The sequence below is a fragment of the Thalia democratica genome, chromosome 4 (assembly GCF_965202585.1).
Source record: "Thalia democratica chromosome 4, ktThaDemo2.hap1.1, whole genome shotgun sequence".
NCBI classification, from domain to species: domain Eukaryota; kingdom Metazoa; phylum Chordata; class Thaliacea; order Salpida; family Salpidae; genus Thalia; species Thalia democratica.
In genome coordinates this window covers 35,025,472-35,043,224 of record NC_139168.1, presented here as the reverse complement: position 1 = coordinate 35,043,224, position 17,753 = coordinate 35,025,472, and the positions used below count along the sequence as shown (strand labels likewise).

General features: G+C 27.2%; 1 protein-coding gene across 1 annotated transcript; it reads right to left on the bottom strand.

The window, feature by feature from the left end:
* Nucleotides 1-2,624: 2,624 nt before the first annotated feature.
* Nucleotides 2,625-17,041, bottom strand: LOC145835293 (inactive tyrosine-protein kinase transmembrane receptor ROR1-like). The gene is made up of 19 exons (XM_082942864.1): nucleotides 16,932-17,041; nucleotides 15,283-15,337; nucleotides 15,143-15,189; nucleotides 13,294-13,411; nucleotides 12,392-12,588; nucleotides 12,021-12,042; nucleotides 11,769-11,908; nucleotides 10,936-11,123; nucleotides 9,845-10,036; nucleotides 8,435-8,555; nucleotides 7,725-7,966; nucleotides 7,000-7,125; nucleotides 6,370-6,480; nucleotides 5,854-6,039; nucleotides 5,073-5,251; nucleotides 4,454-4,583; nucleotides 4,091-4,210; nucleotides 3,747-3,901; nucleotides 2,625-3,451 (listed from the first exon to the last, which is right to left on the bottom strand). Exons 1-19 carry the CDS (start codon nucleotides 16,978-16,980, stop codon nucleotides 2,908-2,910), a joined length of 2,922 nt encoding a protein of 973 aa, XP_082798990.1. The 5' UTR covers nucleotides 16,981-17,041; the 3' UTR covers nucleotides 2,625-2,907.
* Between the last annotated feature and the right edge of the window lie 712 nt (nucleotides 17,042-17,753).

Here is a 17,753-nt window from a genome sequence, read left to right as displayed (position 1 = left end):
TTACTTTAAAGTTTTGAAACGATATAAACAAAGCGAACTCTACAGCCTGGAATCAATATTGATTGAGGAAGAGCGACCTAATTTAAATACGCAAATAGCATTAAATGGAATGGCAAAATTATTAACAATTTATTAATAAACATACCTTTACTTTAGTTTTACTTGCAAAATCTCTTAATTTTTTATTTAACTAACTTTATTCATACGTCATATTTTAAAGTTATTTTTTAAGCTGTTTACTGACCAATCTTTTCTTTCAAAATTTATTTAACATTTATTTATTGAGAATGAAACTAGTATAGTTTTGAAAAGCTTTGTATAATAAAATATAAAACAAAATGAGTAATCTGTTAATAATAATGCATCATATCATATCAATAATAATCTGCAAATGGTATAAAATAACTACAGATTGTTGTAGATTAATGGTTAATAATAGTATTAACAATAAAATAAATAATAGAATGTTGTATAATTCAGTGAACTGGTTTCCCTAGGATCTTTATTAGCAAACGATTAACTTTAAACTCTGAATAGCTAACAGTAAAATAAAATTTTCAGTGCCAAATTTGTAAGCTTTTATAGTTAACTGTGTTTTACGGAAAATTCATACATTTTCTGATTTGGAACTATAGAGCTAGATTTAAAATTATAAAATTTGTAATTTAAATTTTTAGCACCTCTTTCAGTTTTGATGAATTAACTTTACAGTTTAAAAGCTGATAGATTAAAAAGAGTTAAGTTTATAAAGTGTTTTCTAATATAGCTATGTAAAGCCACTATATTGCAAAAAAAAATACAAAATTTTGTTCAAGTACTTACTATTACAGAATAAATAAAAACTGTAGTTTTTATAAAAGCTCAAAAAGTTGTAAAGTTAAAAGACAGTATTAATTAAAGATTCTATTAAAATACAAAATTTTAGTTGTAGTAAGTTTATATTACTAAATTTTTCCTTAAGTATTTACAAACTTAATTAAGTAACATTTTAGTGTTAACATACTTTATAAAACAATAATGGCAATCTTGAGTACAACGTTTTTAAGTTAATTTAAGAAAAAGCTGTTATTCCAATTTGGGCCCTTTTCACCCAAATACTTTTTTATTCGTCTGATAGCTATTTAAATCGTTTTCAATCCGATAAACTACAGTCTAATTCAAAAACCTATAAAGACAATATAGAAAATATTTTTTATTTAGTTGAAAAATAAGAAAATAGTGCTTTGTACTGTTTGTTATAAGCTTTGACAAAATTTATAAGGATAAAATATATCTCAGTTTATTCTATTAACTTCTCTAAATCTAGCGTAATATTATTTATTGTAAATTAATAATTATGATAAAGTTCTTCATTTATAGAAAAATAATAAGAAAAAAAAAATATTTTGTTATATTTACAAAAATCAAGTTAAAACTGGAAGTATATAAATCATCTATTTTTTAGGTGCATTTGTTTTTTACTTATCGAAAAGTTATTTTTTCTTCTATTGTTTAAATTAGTATGATGGTATATAAAAGTAATATAAAACTTATTCTCAAAAAGATGTTAATTTTTTTTTTTGTTAAATCATGTTACTATTAAGTTTTCTAAATTAAAGACTATATTTCTAACATAAATGTTAATGAAATAAGATGATGTTTGGTTTTCAAAACATTGGTTAATCAATTGAAACTTTATCAACAATTTAAAACATGATACTTTACATTTTATAAGTAGAATTTTGTTCATAGTTTTGTTTGAATTTTTATTTTATTACTTTTATATTGTTCCTTTACAGCAATTGCGATTTTTTTAATCTGTATTGGCATTGATATTATTGTTTTTAATTATACTAACATGTGATATTATTCTGTTTATTAAACTGCAAATGCAGCTGTAAGATATTTTTGTTTTTGTAAATTTTTTTATATAGAAGAAAAAATATTTATCTTAATTTGTTATGTAGACTTACGTAAATATTGTTTATTCAACTTACAGGTGTTAAAAAGGGGTTAAAAATATATATAATCGTTTTTATTAGATTTTAAATCAGATAGGTTAAATCTATGTTATTATAGTCACTTATTTTTAGAAAGTGTAAAATAAAATTTATGACTCCCAAGGGACAGAGATCAAAAAGTCAATTTTTCTTAAAAACAATGGTTTATTGTTTCAAATGTGTCTAAAACTTAAACTAATTATTTTTCGAAGTCTAATATTAACCGTAAATATCTAAATACGAGAAAAACAAGCGTGATACAACAACATACTATCCTAAAAATTTTATTTATAGTAAAGAACACCGTTCTTCAAAAAGTATTTAACAATTGTTTACAAAATACTAGTTCTAAAGTAAACATAACAAAACTTAAATAAACGCATTTTCATTGGTAATTAATTTACTTATTATACTCATAACTGTAAAAGATATACATTAGATTTTAACTAAGTATTTATTTTATTTTGTGTATGTAACTCAAATATAAAAAAAGAAAATATTTCGCTATAGTCAAGTAATGTTTTTATAAAATTATAATTTAATTAAATCGGTGTAAAATTTAATCATTAACACAAAAAACTGTTAGCTTTATAACTATAAAGTATTACATTTACAGATAAACAAAAAAAAACATGTATGGCAGTAGCTAAATTTCCTATGAAATTTTTAGATTTTTAATATACAAGTTATATCGAAAGAATTAGAAACTAGTTTTTTTGATTGGAAGCTAAAGAACATTTTTTGACTATAAACGATTAAAGTAAAAATAAAGTATAAATAAAAACAGTTTACTTTAAAACCTTAATAAGGATAAGTCACATTTAGTTGTACGCATTCAAAGGTTTTTCATCCTAAAAAATCCCTGCTTTCAAAACCATTACGGCTTTCTTTCTACCTCTCGCAACTCTTTAGTTGATCTAATTCAAATTCAGTTAGTCGATTGTGACGTCATCCGGACCCCTTGAGCGCTCAAGACGTCGCAGTCGGGCGGAACGCCGCTGTCACAAGATGTCGCTTTTGCGCTCGCCCAGGAAACGTCCGATCCCCCGTATTTTTCGCCGTCCATTTTCATGGGTCTCACGGGTGGCTTCGAAGGGATGGTGGGCTTTTTCGGGATGAGCGCTTCGCTTTCCCCGCCGACCGCGTTGTCATCTTCAAGCTCTTTGACGTCGCTCAACACCGACCTCTGGTGCATGACCTGGTTGCTATGCAACGGAGGCTGGTACTGGAACCCCCCGTTCGCGCCACCAAACCCGTTGTGTTGCCGCATGGGTTGAAAATTGTTCCTGCCCCTGCTTGACGAGCTGGTAGCGCTGCTGGAGTGCGTGGAAGGCGGGCCCTGAATGTAATTTTGCTGCTGGCTGTACGACGGTGGTGGCGGTGATATGAACTGGTTGTTATAGGGACTGTTTAGCTTGGGGTTTTGTTGGAAGTTTTGCTGCGGATGGTTGAAGAGTTGTTGCCCGTAGTTGCTGTTTTTAAGTATGTTTTATAAAGATATCAATTAGGTGAAGTTACAAGTGTATTTAAAAACAATTTGCTTAAAGATACCTATTATTTTTAAAGATTTTTAGTTGTTTAAACTACTTTTAACCTATTAAAATTTTAATTGGCAAATATGATTTAAATTAAACTACTTTTGCATAAAAGTTAAAAAAAAAATATTGTTTTAACCTTACTAAAACATCTTGTCACTGTTACTTGTACTTTGATAAAAGATTATCACCGAAAAATACTACAAAAAAAAATGTCTCAGTTTGTTTTTACCTATTTTGCTGGAAGTTGTTAAACTTGTTAGTGAGAGGTTGAGGCGAAAAGTTCATGTGTCTGTTTAACTGTGACGTCATAATTCCTTGAGCTATTTGAGAGGTCATTCGAGCAGAACTTTGTTGCTCCCATCCTTGTAGTTTTACGAGTAACTCCTGAGTAAGTTTGAAAAATAATTCAAAAATGTGATTTTGAACTTGTTATGTTTATCTTTAAATTTTCGAGACTTTTACAAAAGTTTTTCAACTACCTACTGCACAAAATATATTATATAAAACTTAAGATAAATTTTGCCATCAACATTAAAAACCTTTAAGGTTAAAAATATCTATTTAGTTTCTCACCTTGAAAGAAGGTCTTTGTACTGGGTGCTCACACCAACATTCCATCATAAGAGAGTAAATTTTAGCAGAGCATTGGTCAGGGCAGTCAAGTAGCTGCCTCCTACTTATCATTTCCAAGACCTTGAAATGTTAAATATTTAGTTTAAATGTTTTAGTTTTACTACCAAAAAGTTATAATATAGTTATAAGCTATAATATAAAAGTATTTATTTATTTTGTTGTGTTTGACGGTCGATATAGAAAGTTACAACTTAAGTATACTTGATAATTTATACTATTTTTGATAGTAAGCTTTGTGATTTTGTTGTAGCAAGCGTGCTTTTTATGATATCGTTAGTCTTTTTTTTGTATGAAATTTTTTACCTCGTGATTAGAGTAGCCACAGTAGGGTTGCATTCCGTAAGAAAACATCTCCCACAGTAAAACACCGAACGACCAAACCGCTGACTTGTCACTAAACTGCCATGACTGTAACGATTCAGGCGCCATCCATCTTAAATTTTTATTTTATTAGTTAATTTTTTGATTATACTCTTTTTTTGTTACAATAACGTCAAATCACTTAGAGTCAGTTTTTAAAAATAAGCTTTAAAGTCCCAATAAATTATAGAGTTAGATTATCTTAGATAAATTATGGTCGAACGCGTGATAAAAATTGGAGCTATATTATACTGTTTTTTCTAAGTATATCTTACTATATGTTTATAAACTTAAGTCAGTTTTGCATACGGTAAACACTCACGTTTAATGGTTGTGAGCCAGTAAGGAAAACAAAATAAAAACTAAATTTTAAAAAAATTTGAAAGAAAAATAAAGCTGATAACCGCATAAGTTTTACAAAAATAAAAATTGTAGTATAAAGTATACCTAATTCGTTCTTAAACCCGTTGTTATAACTATTGAAACAAAAAAACTTAAAATTTGATCATATTGGTACCATTATATAAAAATATAAGTTTGTTAATATTCAAATTTTTTCTACCTTATAGGAAGCATTTGACCACCTTGTGGACTTCTGTAATAGCAACTAAGATAAGAATCCCTGACTATGGCCAAATTAGATATTTTCATCTGGTTGTTAACACTTACAAAAACATTTCTAGCAGCCAAATCTCTATGCACAAAGTTTCTACTGCTTAAGTAGTCCATACCACTAGCAATCTGAAACAATGTTTATCAAAGTTTATAAACATATAAAAAATGAAATTCTTAAATAACATTTCTAAAGTTCTTATTATAGTCAAGTCCAATGAAATTTCGATTAATGACCTTGTGGCAATAACGTATACGTTCCATATGAATGGTTTCAATAACAACATAAGTTGTTTATTCAGCGTTTGTAGAGATTTTGACTAACTAACTTACTAAAGGTTGGTATACTATTTTATTTAAGCTTGCTATAAAACCAGATAGATTAATTACAACTAATGTTTAAATGCAGTAACTAAAAAAAACTTTAAAATTAAAAAAAAAAAAAACATTTTGTTTTCAATTTCTGTTTAGCTTTCATACCACTATAAATCAATACAAACATATTTATTTACATTTAAAGTTCAAGTTGTCTTGTCATAAACACTTCATAACTATATACGTTTTATAAAATCTTGCTAAAAAAATTATGAAAGAAATGACCTTCAACAAATTTCTATTGATAAGAGAAAATGAAAGAGCTCTAAAATGTTACGGAATAAAATAATAAAGTTTTAACTAAGTATTGTATTGATTGTATACAAAAAAAACATATAAAGCTACATATATTCAACCTGCTTAGCCATGGTTATAAAATCTCCGGGTTCAATGAGGCTGGACGCTTGACTACCACCGTTGTTGCTGAGATTCGGTTGCACGACATCTGACTGCGGGCTCCTCAGCACCACAAACTCGTGCAAGTCTCCCATGGAGGAATACTCGAATATCATGCATCTGAGAGACGGTTGCAAAACAATTGCCTGCAAGTTTAAAAAATAGATTAATGCACTTTTTTTTAGTTTTGAGGGATTTAATATTTTATTAGTATTTGATAAGGTCGGAATATTGAAATCTGGTAATAAGTAGAAAAATTAAGTCGAACTTGTACTATTATTTAAATCAGCTCTGTACCCAATAAATTCAGCATTTTTTTTTTATAATCTACTAAGACAGTTTTGTATTTTTTAGTAAAAACATTACTTTACAATCTATTTTTTGTTGACGTTCTAGCTATGTTTGTGTTTTTTTAACACGCCACAACATTCTTACGAACTACAATGCCAGCAGTTAATAATAAACATATTTCTTACTTTCAAACATGCAATGTTTTCATGTTGCAGCTCGCTGAAAACATTTATTTCCCTCTGAAATTCATCTTCCTGCGTCGACAGTGAAATATCCGCCAGTGTTTTCACAGCCACCTGCATTTAAAACAACTTTGAGTTTTCGGGGCTTTTTAGAATAAAGCTTTTTTTGAGTTTTATCAGATTTTGTCAAAAAAAAAACTTATCAAAAAAATAGTCATGAAAAATTAATAATTATAATTTTAGGCTTGCAAAACATTTCAACAGATAAACGGACAAAAAACGTAGTTTGTGTTCGATATCAACTTAATAAATCTAACTTTTTTTTATTTCTATACATATTAAGATGTCTATTTGAGATATGCCGAGACTTTTTTATCATATTGATTAAATTAGTGGTTAGTCACTGAACAAAGCAGAAATTGTAGGTACAGTTGTTGCAAAATTAATTATTTGTCAGCATTTAAAAAACATGGAAATATTTACATAGTTATAAAATTTTAACACAACTTCTAAAAGATTTGAAAACAAAAAAATTAGTTGTTATAATTAACGTTAGCATCGATTTTTATAATAACGAGTAAAGACAAAAAGTATTTATTTTTTAATTTACTGCATTAAAATAAAATCACTCACGTTCAAATTAGTGCAAAACAGATTGTTAGGCAAAATATTTGCTCTGTAAACTTTTCCAAACTGACCCTCTCCAATTTCGTCGATAAGTAAGACTGAATTTGTGTTTAGTTCTGGAACTCGTTGAAACTGAAAACGTGAAGTTGACTACATTTATAAATTGGCTGAATAATAACGTACAAACATGTTCAACGTGTTCAACCCGATTAGCTTTATATAAAGCCTTTTAAAACCGCGTCAAAGGTTTTTTCAATATCCCAGTAAAGTTTAAGTGAAGAAAGCTTGAAGTTTATTTGGTGTTTATTTTATAACTTATATAAAATAAAAATATGCGGTTACAATTAAATAAAATAGCAACGTTTCATAATTTTTTAACATTGTACACTTATTTTAAATGATTTATTAGCACTAGTCTGACTTAAACAGCATTAAGCGTTGATAGATGGTACAAATATTTTATATTAAAAAGGAATTAAATTGATTATCCTTTTCAGTATACTCTGATAGAGTTTTTTTTTCAAATTAATTTTAAAGTAAAAAAAGTGTGATTTCAAAAGTAAAAATAATTTGTACTTTGTTAACAAAAAACTTATAACATCTAATTAAAATTACTACAATTGACTGCTGAACATGGTTTTCTAATATTTTTTAAACATCGAGGCAAAGTTAGTTTCAAAACTAGTTGTTAACAAATTAAGCAGGTACAAACAAAACTAAAAGCTCTTTACTTTTTTGAAGCTGACAGAAGTTGAATTGCTGTTAATGTGGCTGCCGTCAAGAGTCGTGTGCTTTTCATGAGTTAAACTTTTCAGCTCTTTCATGTCCCCATTGTCGCTCAAGCCTTTAGTCCTCTTCGCAGTGCTTTTGCGGCAAAAACAAAAGGCGAAGACAATGCAGCCGACGATGAAAGGCACACATATGCTCGGAATTATTATCGGCGCTAGGTTTTTGCTGTCGTTTGCAGGCTCCACTGAAAATTAAAACATCAAACATTGCATGCAAGTATTTTATGGCATTAGGTTTTACTAAGTTTAACATCGTTTGTGTAACACTATGTCTGAAATGTTTTGGTAGGCCTGTATAGCGAGTATACATAAGTAACTATTTTATTTGAACTTTAAAAGCATTCGAATTCATTTATTATAGTTTAATAAGCTAAGACTTAAATAGTTTTTATTGTGAGCTATTTATAACAAAGATAAAAAAAATTAATTAATTAAATGTCAGTTTCTGTGGCTTCAAAATGAGTTTATAATTAAGGAGAAAAATAGTTAAATATTATTTAAAATTGTCTTAAACTAAAATGAATTGAATAATTGTTTTTCTCCTAAAAAACTAACTCTAAAAGTGTTTAAATAATAACAAAGTTTAAGAATCAAACATATCTTTTAGTTAGTTCTACCTAACTGTATATACAAAAAAAAAAGACTAAGCTAACCACACAAATCCATTTTGCACTTTTCCTTGATGGTGTATTTTTTATTTACATAGCACCACGGCTTATCGAGACTTCCATCAGGATTTCGGCAGAAGTTGTGCTGCCCTAGCAGTTTTGAGTTCTGAAACATGTTTGTGTTATCACTTGTCAAAATTTTAGATTAGACCAAAAAGTATTTCTAAAAATATATAACAAAAATACAAATTCAGTAAAAATATTTTGCAAAAAGATGAAACTCATAAAGTATCAAGTTCTACTTATTTTAAATTACTAACTTTGAAAGTAACTAATAGTGTTCTGTAATGCATGAAAACTTTTAAATAGAACAAACTTAAGTATAAAACTTGTAGGTGTAAGTTAAAACTTTAATTTCTAATCCAAAAAGCTTTTTTTATTATTTATGTCTACTCTGTTATTTATATTCTACTTTTGTATTAAATTTTTTAAAGTATAACAAAAACTAGTTTGTAAAAGTTTTTTAACAACGTTATTAAAAGATTAAGATCTAAAACCAAAAAAAAATATTTATTATTAATTAAAAACAATTACAAAATTTAGTTAAAGTAAAGATAGGTTGTTTTATTTATATTTATACACTAAAAAATGTTACCATGACCTTACATCTAACCAGACCTTGACTAATGAAAACGTTTTTGCACAACACAACCAGGTAAGTTAAACAATGCTGCTCAGCTGAGTCTATATTTAGCAACGGCAGTTGTAATTGTGACAGTAAATCAGCGTAAACTTTGTGAGCTGCTATGTACACTCGACGGGTTTCAGTTTACACAGCCGACTGTAAATCCGGATATTGTATCGGGCTAATCCCCGTGACAAAACAACCTTTTGCAAGCTCACCAATTGTGTGTAAAACGCGATATGGCACGTCTTTCTAGTGTACGGTCTAGCTACTGTCAACGTGGATTGAAAAAAAAACGTAACATGTTTAATTTTGTTACTTGACACTAACTGAGTAGAATTTTTTTAAAGCTGAAAATTGATACGAGTTGATGCTTGAGGGTTTGTTTTTATAATAAATTATATAAGAAAATTTAATAAGTTTTTATAAATACAGAGTGACATCAAAATGTAGTTTTCATAAAGTAACTAAAAATTCTTAAAAACTAGCTGTTTAGTGCTTTTTTTTTAGTTCTTTTAAATAAAATTAATAATTAAAAACTTTCTGATTAGCTTTGAGAAATCCTTGATTTAAATCTAAATGAAGCTGTTAAAGTTTTTTGTTGCAAATAATAAGTCAATTTATTACTCATTGCTAACTAGATCGTCTTTTTATATAACTTACCACTAAACAAGTTATACCTTATATAAGAAAAAAACAAGTTTAGTATGCTTTATACTAAAGTTTTTCGATAAAAGAAATTTTTGCTTTTGTTCATAAAAAGCACTTACTTGTATAAATTTGTCGTTATTTTTAGTCACGGACTGAGGCCATGGCAGACAGTTTCTTCCAGTGTTAGTTACCGAAACACGTCCTTTGTAGTCAGTGCCCGTCTTATTGTAGCATGTTGGTGAGTTTGGAAGTTTCAAACTCGTACATTTGTTCAATGGCAAGTTTGAACAGTCTACGCTTCGAAATAACTCCTGTAATTTTTAAAATGTTAGTTATCAACTTTTATATATTTTTTTTCAGGTTTGTAGTTTCTATATAAGTTTTTTTAAAGAAAAGTTTTAAGTAAGATGGATTTCGTTTTTATCTTTAAATCATAACTAGATGTAATGTAGTTAGTTTTTACACTATAAAATAGTTAAGATTGGATTTGAATACTTATAACTTGTTATATCGCATTAGTTTTAAGCTTTTAGTTTTAGCTAATACTTTTCAATTTTGGTCATTAAAAATTTAAACACTTTTAGTTTGCATGTTTTAAACTTTTTGAGTCTATAAACAGCTCATTTCTAACTCAATTAATTGTTGAAGCTTAGCTTAGAGGCTAATTAACACAACTAATTTTATACAAACGAAACAAAATCTTACCTAGAATATTTTTTGTTATGTAAATAATAAACTTCTAATTCAAAACTTGATAGCTGAAAAAAATAAACTACAAACTATTAACTGACAAAAATGTTCGAAAAATTGACAGGCAACTTAAAATCGATAAATCCCAAAAGACTCAAAAGTTATGCTTATTGATTTTTTTCCTATATGTGAAAGTAAAGAGTATAATGAGCTTTATTTGAAACAAATAAACTTAATTTGAAACTTTACTTGAAACAAAAACTTTAGGTTTTCAAACCTTAAAGAGTTTGAGTTATAAGTTAACTGTAAGCAACTTCATTTTAGTGAAATAAATCATTACACTAAATAATGTTGTAATTTCCTTTTTAATGAGCAGTTTAAACCAAAGTAATTAAATAGTAATAAAAACATTAGTAAGTGTACAATGTACATGGCCGAAACTAAACAGCTGAATAAATACAAAACTCACAAAAGGTTTAATCAACAATTAAAAAAAAATCAATAATTGCAAACAACTCACTTGCAACTGCGAGTTGAAGGCAGAACTTTCCAGCTCTTCCCGGCACATGTCGAACTTGGTCGCTTCGCAATCCTCCTTGCAAAGCTGGTCTTTATCGCTGGCTTGCCGGCAAGGTGCGTACAAGAAGTAGCAAATGGCCGGGTAGGCCTGCGCCTTGCACTTCTGCGAAACTCTGTTCGCCTTGCTCCCTGCGTTCGTGCTTGGTTACAATAAGTTTACTTATTTACATTTTCGATTGAAATATTTGCAGTAAAATTAATAGTTCACAGTTATATGAAAATAATTTTACCTTAATGTAGTTTACTTAAACTTTCAACTTAAGTTAATGTTTATAATATCAGACTGAATACTTTTGTAAATACTAAAATGATAAGGCTATATTGAATTTTGTTTTATTATATAAATACCTGTTTACCATACGGTTACAATTTATACAGTAAAAATGTTTCATAGTTTTATAGTAAGAAATGATTTCAGCTACACATATTCAATTCATAGATATTGTAACTTATAATCAATTTTTTTAGTTGATAGAGTGTAGCTATTTTTACTTAATATAACATTTTACATTTAATATTATTTTTTTTAAATACCATGCATCATTAAATTTGGTTTTTACAGTTGATGAACCACGTTAGACACTTAGACTTAACATTTAAATTACTTCTAGTGTTGTACTTTTACAAGTAGTTATAAAAAAATGCTCTACTACGTTCAAATTTCAACTAATATGTTTGACTAAAAAAAATGCAGATATTATATTTTACAAATCGTAAAAAATTAAAACCATTTTTATTCTTGTAGTTAATTAAAAAACTGTGTTTTGTTCTAACCAAGCACGGTCAAAGCACTTATAACTAGTTTTTCTGTTTCCTCTTGGCTCATATCGGGATCTATGTACACATTTTTTCCCTTCAAAAAAGTTTCACAGGCACTTCCAGTGTAAACTTCGCAACTTCCTTTGGGAATAATTCTGTTTTTATAGATATTGTGTACTGAAGTCATTGAAATATAGAACTTGAATAAAAACCATATAACATTAAGTTTTTCAATCTTAAAAGTTTCATACAAAAATTAAAACTCACGGGTCATAATGAGGAGCTTTTTCTGCAAAAAAAAAATTAACTTATGTTTGGTTAAGTTATTACACTTTAATCTAAATAATATAAGTTTAGAACGAATCTATTTAAAAGCAAGTAAGTTTATATGAATAACTTTCAAAAAATTTTGATTTAATCAATCACTTTTTTGCTAAAACTTGTGTACTTATTTCTATAATAATGAAACTGTTTTCGGAAACGTATCAAAAAAATATTTATTAAAGATCAAGTAACTAGTTTTAAAGTAATTTTCACATCATTGTATTAACTCAAAAAAAAAAGTTTTAAAGGTTCAACATTCAAACAAAGCTAATAAACTTCTTTTTTTAATGGGACTAAACAAAAAACAAACTAACTGAAGGTGATGCGAACAAACGTTTTTTTGCCGCTTCTGAATTCACCGTTGCTGACCTCGCATCTGTACCACCCCTCATCGGTCGTGGTGACACCGTTTATTTTTAGCTTGCTCAGCGTGGTCTTGTTTACAAACTCCACCCTCGGGTCATCAATCACCACCTTATTGGCTCTCACGTACAGAATGTTGTTGAAATACCTAAAAAAATTCAGACTGGTTTGAAGGTAATGGTTGTTTGAGTTAAGAAAGTTGATTGTTTAGGTGGAACAGCACGAAATTGTTTAAAGTTTAAACTATGATTTTTTTATGTCCTCAAAAAAGTAACAAGATATGTTTCAAAGTTCAAGATTTTTTAGATGTAAAAATAGTTTTAGAAAAGTGTTACATAAATTTCTTTGTTGTGAAAAAGTTTTATAAATATTTAAATATCAGCTATCAAAGTAAAAAATGTAGATTGTAGAAAACATAATATAATTCTTAATTACCAATATCTATACTGTGTATTTATGTTGAATAATTTTAGATAGACTTAACACCGTTTGATATCAAATATCAATTTGGTATAGTAATTCATATAAGACTATAGCATGAAATACTAATGAAACTCATTTACTTTTAATATTTCTGACTTTAAGTTTATATGATAAATAAGTTATGTTTATACCATTCAGTAGTAGTTAAAACTTTTTATTTAATTTATCAATAAATTATCTAAACCTAGTTTGATTATTACTTTATAAGCATATAAAAGAATATCAATAAACAGTTTTAAAATTTAACTTTTTTTTAACTTTTAATAATTTGATATAAAGCTACTAAATGTTTAACCAGAAAGAGTAAAAATAATTAAAAAAGCAATATAGTTTAATTCAATAGTGAATCACCTTTTAATAAAAAACTAACCAATCATACTTAAGATTACTGTTAGGCTCAGCTTCAACTTTTTGAGTTATTTTCAGTCTTGACCCAGACTCCATTGTTATATTCCTCATAAAACCAGTTCTTAAGTAAGTGTAGTCATCTATTGATAAAAAGCATTAAGTAACAAAATCTATTAACATTAGAAAACTGAAAAGGTGTTTGTCTTGGTAAAAAAAAAAGCTTACAAACATACTTAAACGAAAAGTAACTTGTCAACTGAACTTTAAGTTTAATGTAAAATAGAAATTAATACAACTTTTTTAATAACTTGCATAATCAGTTAACGAAAACAGTCAACTTATTAAGATTTAAATACTTTTTTATGTAAATAAAACATGTATCATTTAACGTCTCCAAAATTGAGTAAAAACGTTGAAAAATAAAGCATTGATAAGCTACTTTAATCTATTTACTTCAGTTAGCAAAGTGAAAACGGGTAAACATAGTTAATTAGCTCTATCAAACATAGTACACAAAATTTAAACAAAAAAGCTGTTTGCAACTGGTTAGTTAAGTAAAGATTCCAATTACGTCAGCAACTTGGACAAATTTCAAACAAACGACAGCAAGCTTAGGATCAAATTTCCAGCGCACTGACTTTTGCTACCCTAGGATTGAAATCAATTTGACTTAACACGGAAAAGCTTCAACATCAAAAGCTATATTAAGTAATGTCAAGCCTCAGAAGACTAATTTGTTCGTTGTTCATTGACAGACTATTTTAGTTGTGCATTATTATTTTTTTAATTAGTTTTTAGACTAAAAATGTAAAAAATGAATTATTGAATAGTTGTATTTGTTATTTGACAAAAAAAAATCTGTAAACTTTTTAGAAACAACGAGTTTTGTAAATAGTTTATTTTAAATATACTAAAAATATATTTATTCTTTCAAAAATTTATTTTACAAACTAAGTTTCGGTCAAAGACCTCTTCAGTGCTTAAATAAATCTTATTCAATATTTCAAATTCAATATTCAAATTTTGAATAAGATTTATTTAAGCACTGAAGAGGTCTTTGACCGAAACTTAGTTTGTAAAATAAATTTTTGAAAGAATAAATATATTACTTCTCCTCCAGCAGTTGAGATCTCTGTATTTGTTTTCTTAAAACCAAAACATATTATACTAAAAATATAATAAAAATATTATTCAAGTTAAAAACATCTTGTTAACTCAGAAAACTTTGGTGCTGAACATACTGGTGTTTTTTGTTAGTTTTACTACTTGAACAAACTAGTTTTGTAAATTATTACAAATTATAAAAAACGAACCTAACAATAGTATATGACGCAAGAATTTACAGCGGTTGTTATTGTAAACAGTGTTACTAAATCAAAATATCGAAAATAAATAAAACAAGAACACGTTGTCTTAAACAAGTATAAAAAGCTTTATATGCTTGATCGTTTTGAAAGTAAGTGATAAAAGATTGATGAGTGATAAAACAGTTCACAGTAACAAAAGAAGATTTTTGTTATCTTTAGTTTTCGTTAAAGTAGCTAGATCAAAATACAAAAGCTTTGCAAAAGTTTTTAAAACTACAATCTTATCTATCTAAAATTTGTTATCTAATATAATTGTTCTCGTTTAAATCACTAACCATTTATAAATATATAATTAGTTTTATTTAAAAACTTGAATTGAGTTCACTTAAAAACTCTTAAACTTTAAAAAAAAAATTTTATTAGTACAAAATTTACATACTTAAATTTTAAACAATCTCAAGAACTTTTAAACAAAAGTGCTTTTAAGTTCAACAAACGTTATTATGTTATTTGCAGTGCTACAAAAGTTACAACTAAAATAAAACGAATTAATTCTTTATTAACCATCATATTCTTCATCTGCTTCACGTTTGTTCACATTTCCCGTTGAGCTGTTAATGAAATAAGATGAAATTTAAACAAATATGATTAATTAAAGAAAAATTTATACAATAACCTAAAACAATAAGAAAACAACAAATTACTTTCTATTCCTCAAGTTGTTTTCGTTCGTGTCAATGTCTGTTGCAAATCCAAAACCTGAAATGATTCAAAACTAATTTTTAAAGTGAAGAATGACATTTAAAAGTTAATTAAAGATAAGTAAACTCGTGTAAAACCGAAAGGTTTTTATTGAATAAGTAGTAAAAATTTAACGACGGACATAAACGGTTGTGACACTGCTTTGCTTTGCATTAATGACTGGTAATCGATTAAATTAAATGAACGTCCTGGAAAGTAACAAAAGGTAAAATGACGTGCAAAAAAGTAAACGATTGGTTTTGAGAAAAATAAAGTTTATAAATGTAACCAGTGGCTTTGTAAACACAAACATGCTATTTAAAGGTGTGAAAATAAAGAAGTTTAGTGACAAATAACAGATTGCTTGGCAAATTTGCACAGTAATAAGCAAACTTGTTGAATATCTCGCTCCTTGTAGTGCAACTTTCAAATAGTTGCTTTGATACGCCGCTGCGTCTCGCATTATAAGTTTAGTGTACTAATACGAGTTTAAAGTATATTAAATTTCATAAATAACTTCAATAAAGGCAAGAAAAAAATATTTTGTAAGCATCTAAATTACTTAAACAAATAATTGAAAAGTTAATTGTATATCACTTTTAAGCAATTTTATGCTACCTAAACAAAGAATCGTTTGTGCTTTTTTTTTTAATAAAAGCTTTTTTAAGCAATTAGTTTTTTCTCAGTTTTAAAGGTGAATGCAGGGTAATTTAAAAGTAATTTAATTTGTACAGCAAACAGTAAACATTGTTCGTCTACGTTTGTTGTTTCAAATGTCTAGATTTAGCAAATTTGAACTGAACGCAGTGTTTTCTACAGCTAGTCTTTAAACTTAACTTTCTGTGTACGTGAATAAATGAAAAAAAATCATTGTTAAAATTCTTAAAAAGTTAGTTCATTTAATCTCTGGCGCCGAAAGTTAAATAGAAAATTGTTATAAGTGTTTTGTACATGATCTTTTTAACTCATATAGATTTCATTGACGTTGACTTTTTTTACAAAAAAAAAAAAAAAAATTTAACATGATGATTAAACTTTTACTAAGAAAATTTTGTTTCATAAAAAGAAAAAAAAATGTTTTGAACATTCTTTTATATTTTCACTATAGAAAAGGAGTAGTCAATATTTTAAGAATTTCTGCACCACTTATATCAATGATATATCAAATTTTTTTGTGACCAGGTTTTGTTTTATACTTTGTGAAAGTGCAATTAAATTTCAGATCACTTGAGAAGATACGCTCCATTGACTAATATCGCTTTTTTACAGCTGCAAATTTTATGGTCAGATTGAGAAAACCATACATATCTCAAACAAGTTTTTATAAACTTTTACTTTTATGATTAGAATAATCCGTCATTAAACAAAGGCTCAAAGGCTAATTTTTAACTTAATATAAAAATTAGATGTACAGAGTTGATGTTTTTGATAACCTGTTAACATTTTTAAAGCTTCAAGTTGGTTTATGCTGATTTTGCAACATGAACTATGTTAGCTTATTTGATAAATTTAGTTTGTTATATTTTGGTTTTAAATAACAGCATAGTTAAGTTCTTGCTTGTTTAATAAAATTTTGATAGTAAGTGAAGCAAAAGTAAAACAACTAAAAAACCTGACATCAGATGAACGACGATCATCAGTGAAAAATAAACTTGTTTCATTTTAACATCGAGTTTCAAACCACTTGTTGTATTCACTTATCAAAAACTTTGTTTAATAATGAAACCTGTTGAAAAATGTTTTGTTGCACCGTATTTTCAACAAAACGTATGCTTTTTAAAATATAGAAAACTTTTCCAATATATGCATGCTGAAGTTTGAAAGTTAGCAACTTATCTAAATGTTTTCTTTTAACGCACAACTGACTCTAAAATAAACCTTTCTAACTTCAAAATAAATAATTATGTGTAATTATATTAACTCATGTAACTTACTAGATGGCTTAGAATTCAGAACTACGCAGTCAGCTCAAACCTGCTGTTGACTTTTTTTTTTCTTTTCTCTTGTTTCACGTGTTTTAGTTTCTCTTATACTGGTTTTTATAAGAACTTTCTGTTTTTTCTGTTTACTTTAAATCTTATTATTTACTAAATAAAGTTTAAAAGTTTTACTTAAAATTATCTAAGTTTATTGATGTTTAATAAACTAAACAAAATTATTAGCAAACAGTTAGCATATGCATTTTATTAATTTTTTTTGTAGTCGATATGTTGTCTGCTTTTTTATCTTACAATGTAAAAATTCGTCAATGTAAACAGAAATATTTACTTTAATCATGAAATTGATCTCATAATCAAATTAAAACTTCGATTACATTAACAAAACAAACTATTTTTTATACTACAGTTTTATCTACGATACTTAAATTGTATATAGGAAAAAGAACAAATAGAAAATGTTTGAAATAATTATTTAAATAATAGTTTAAAAAAAA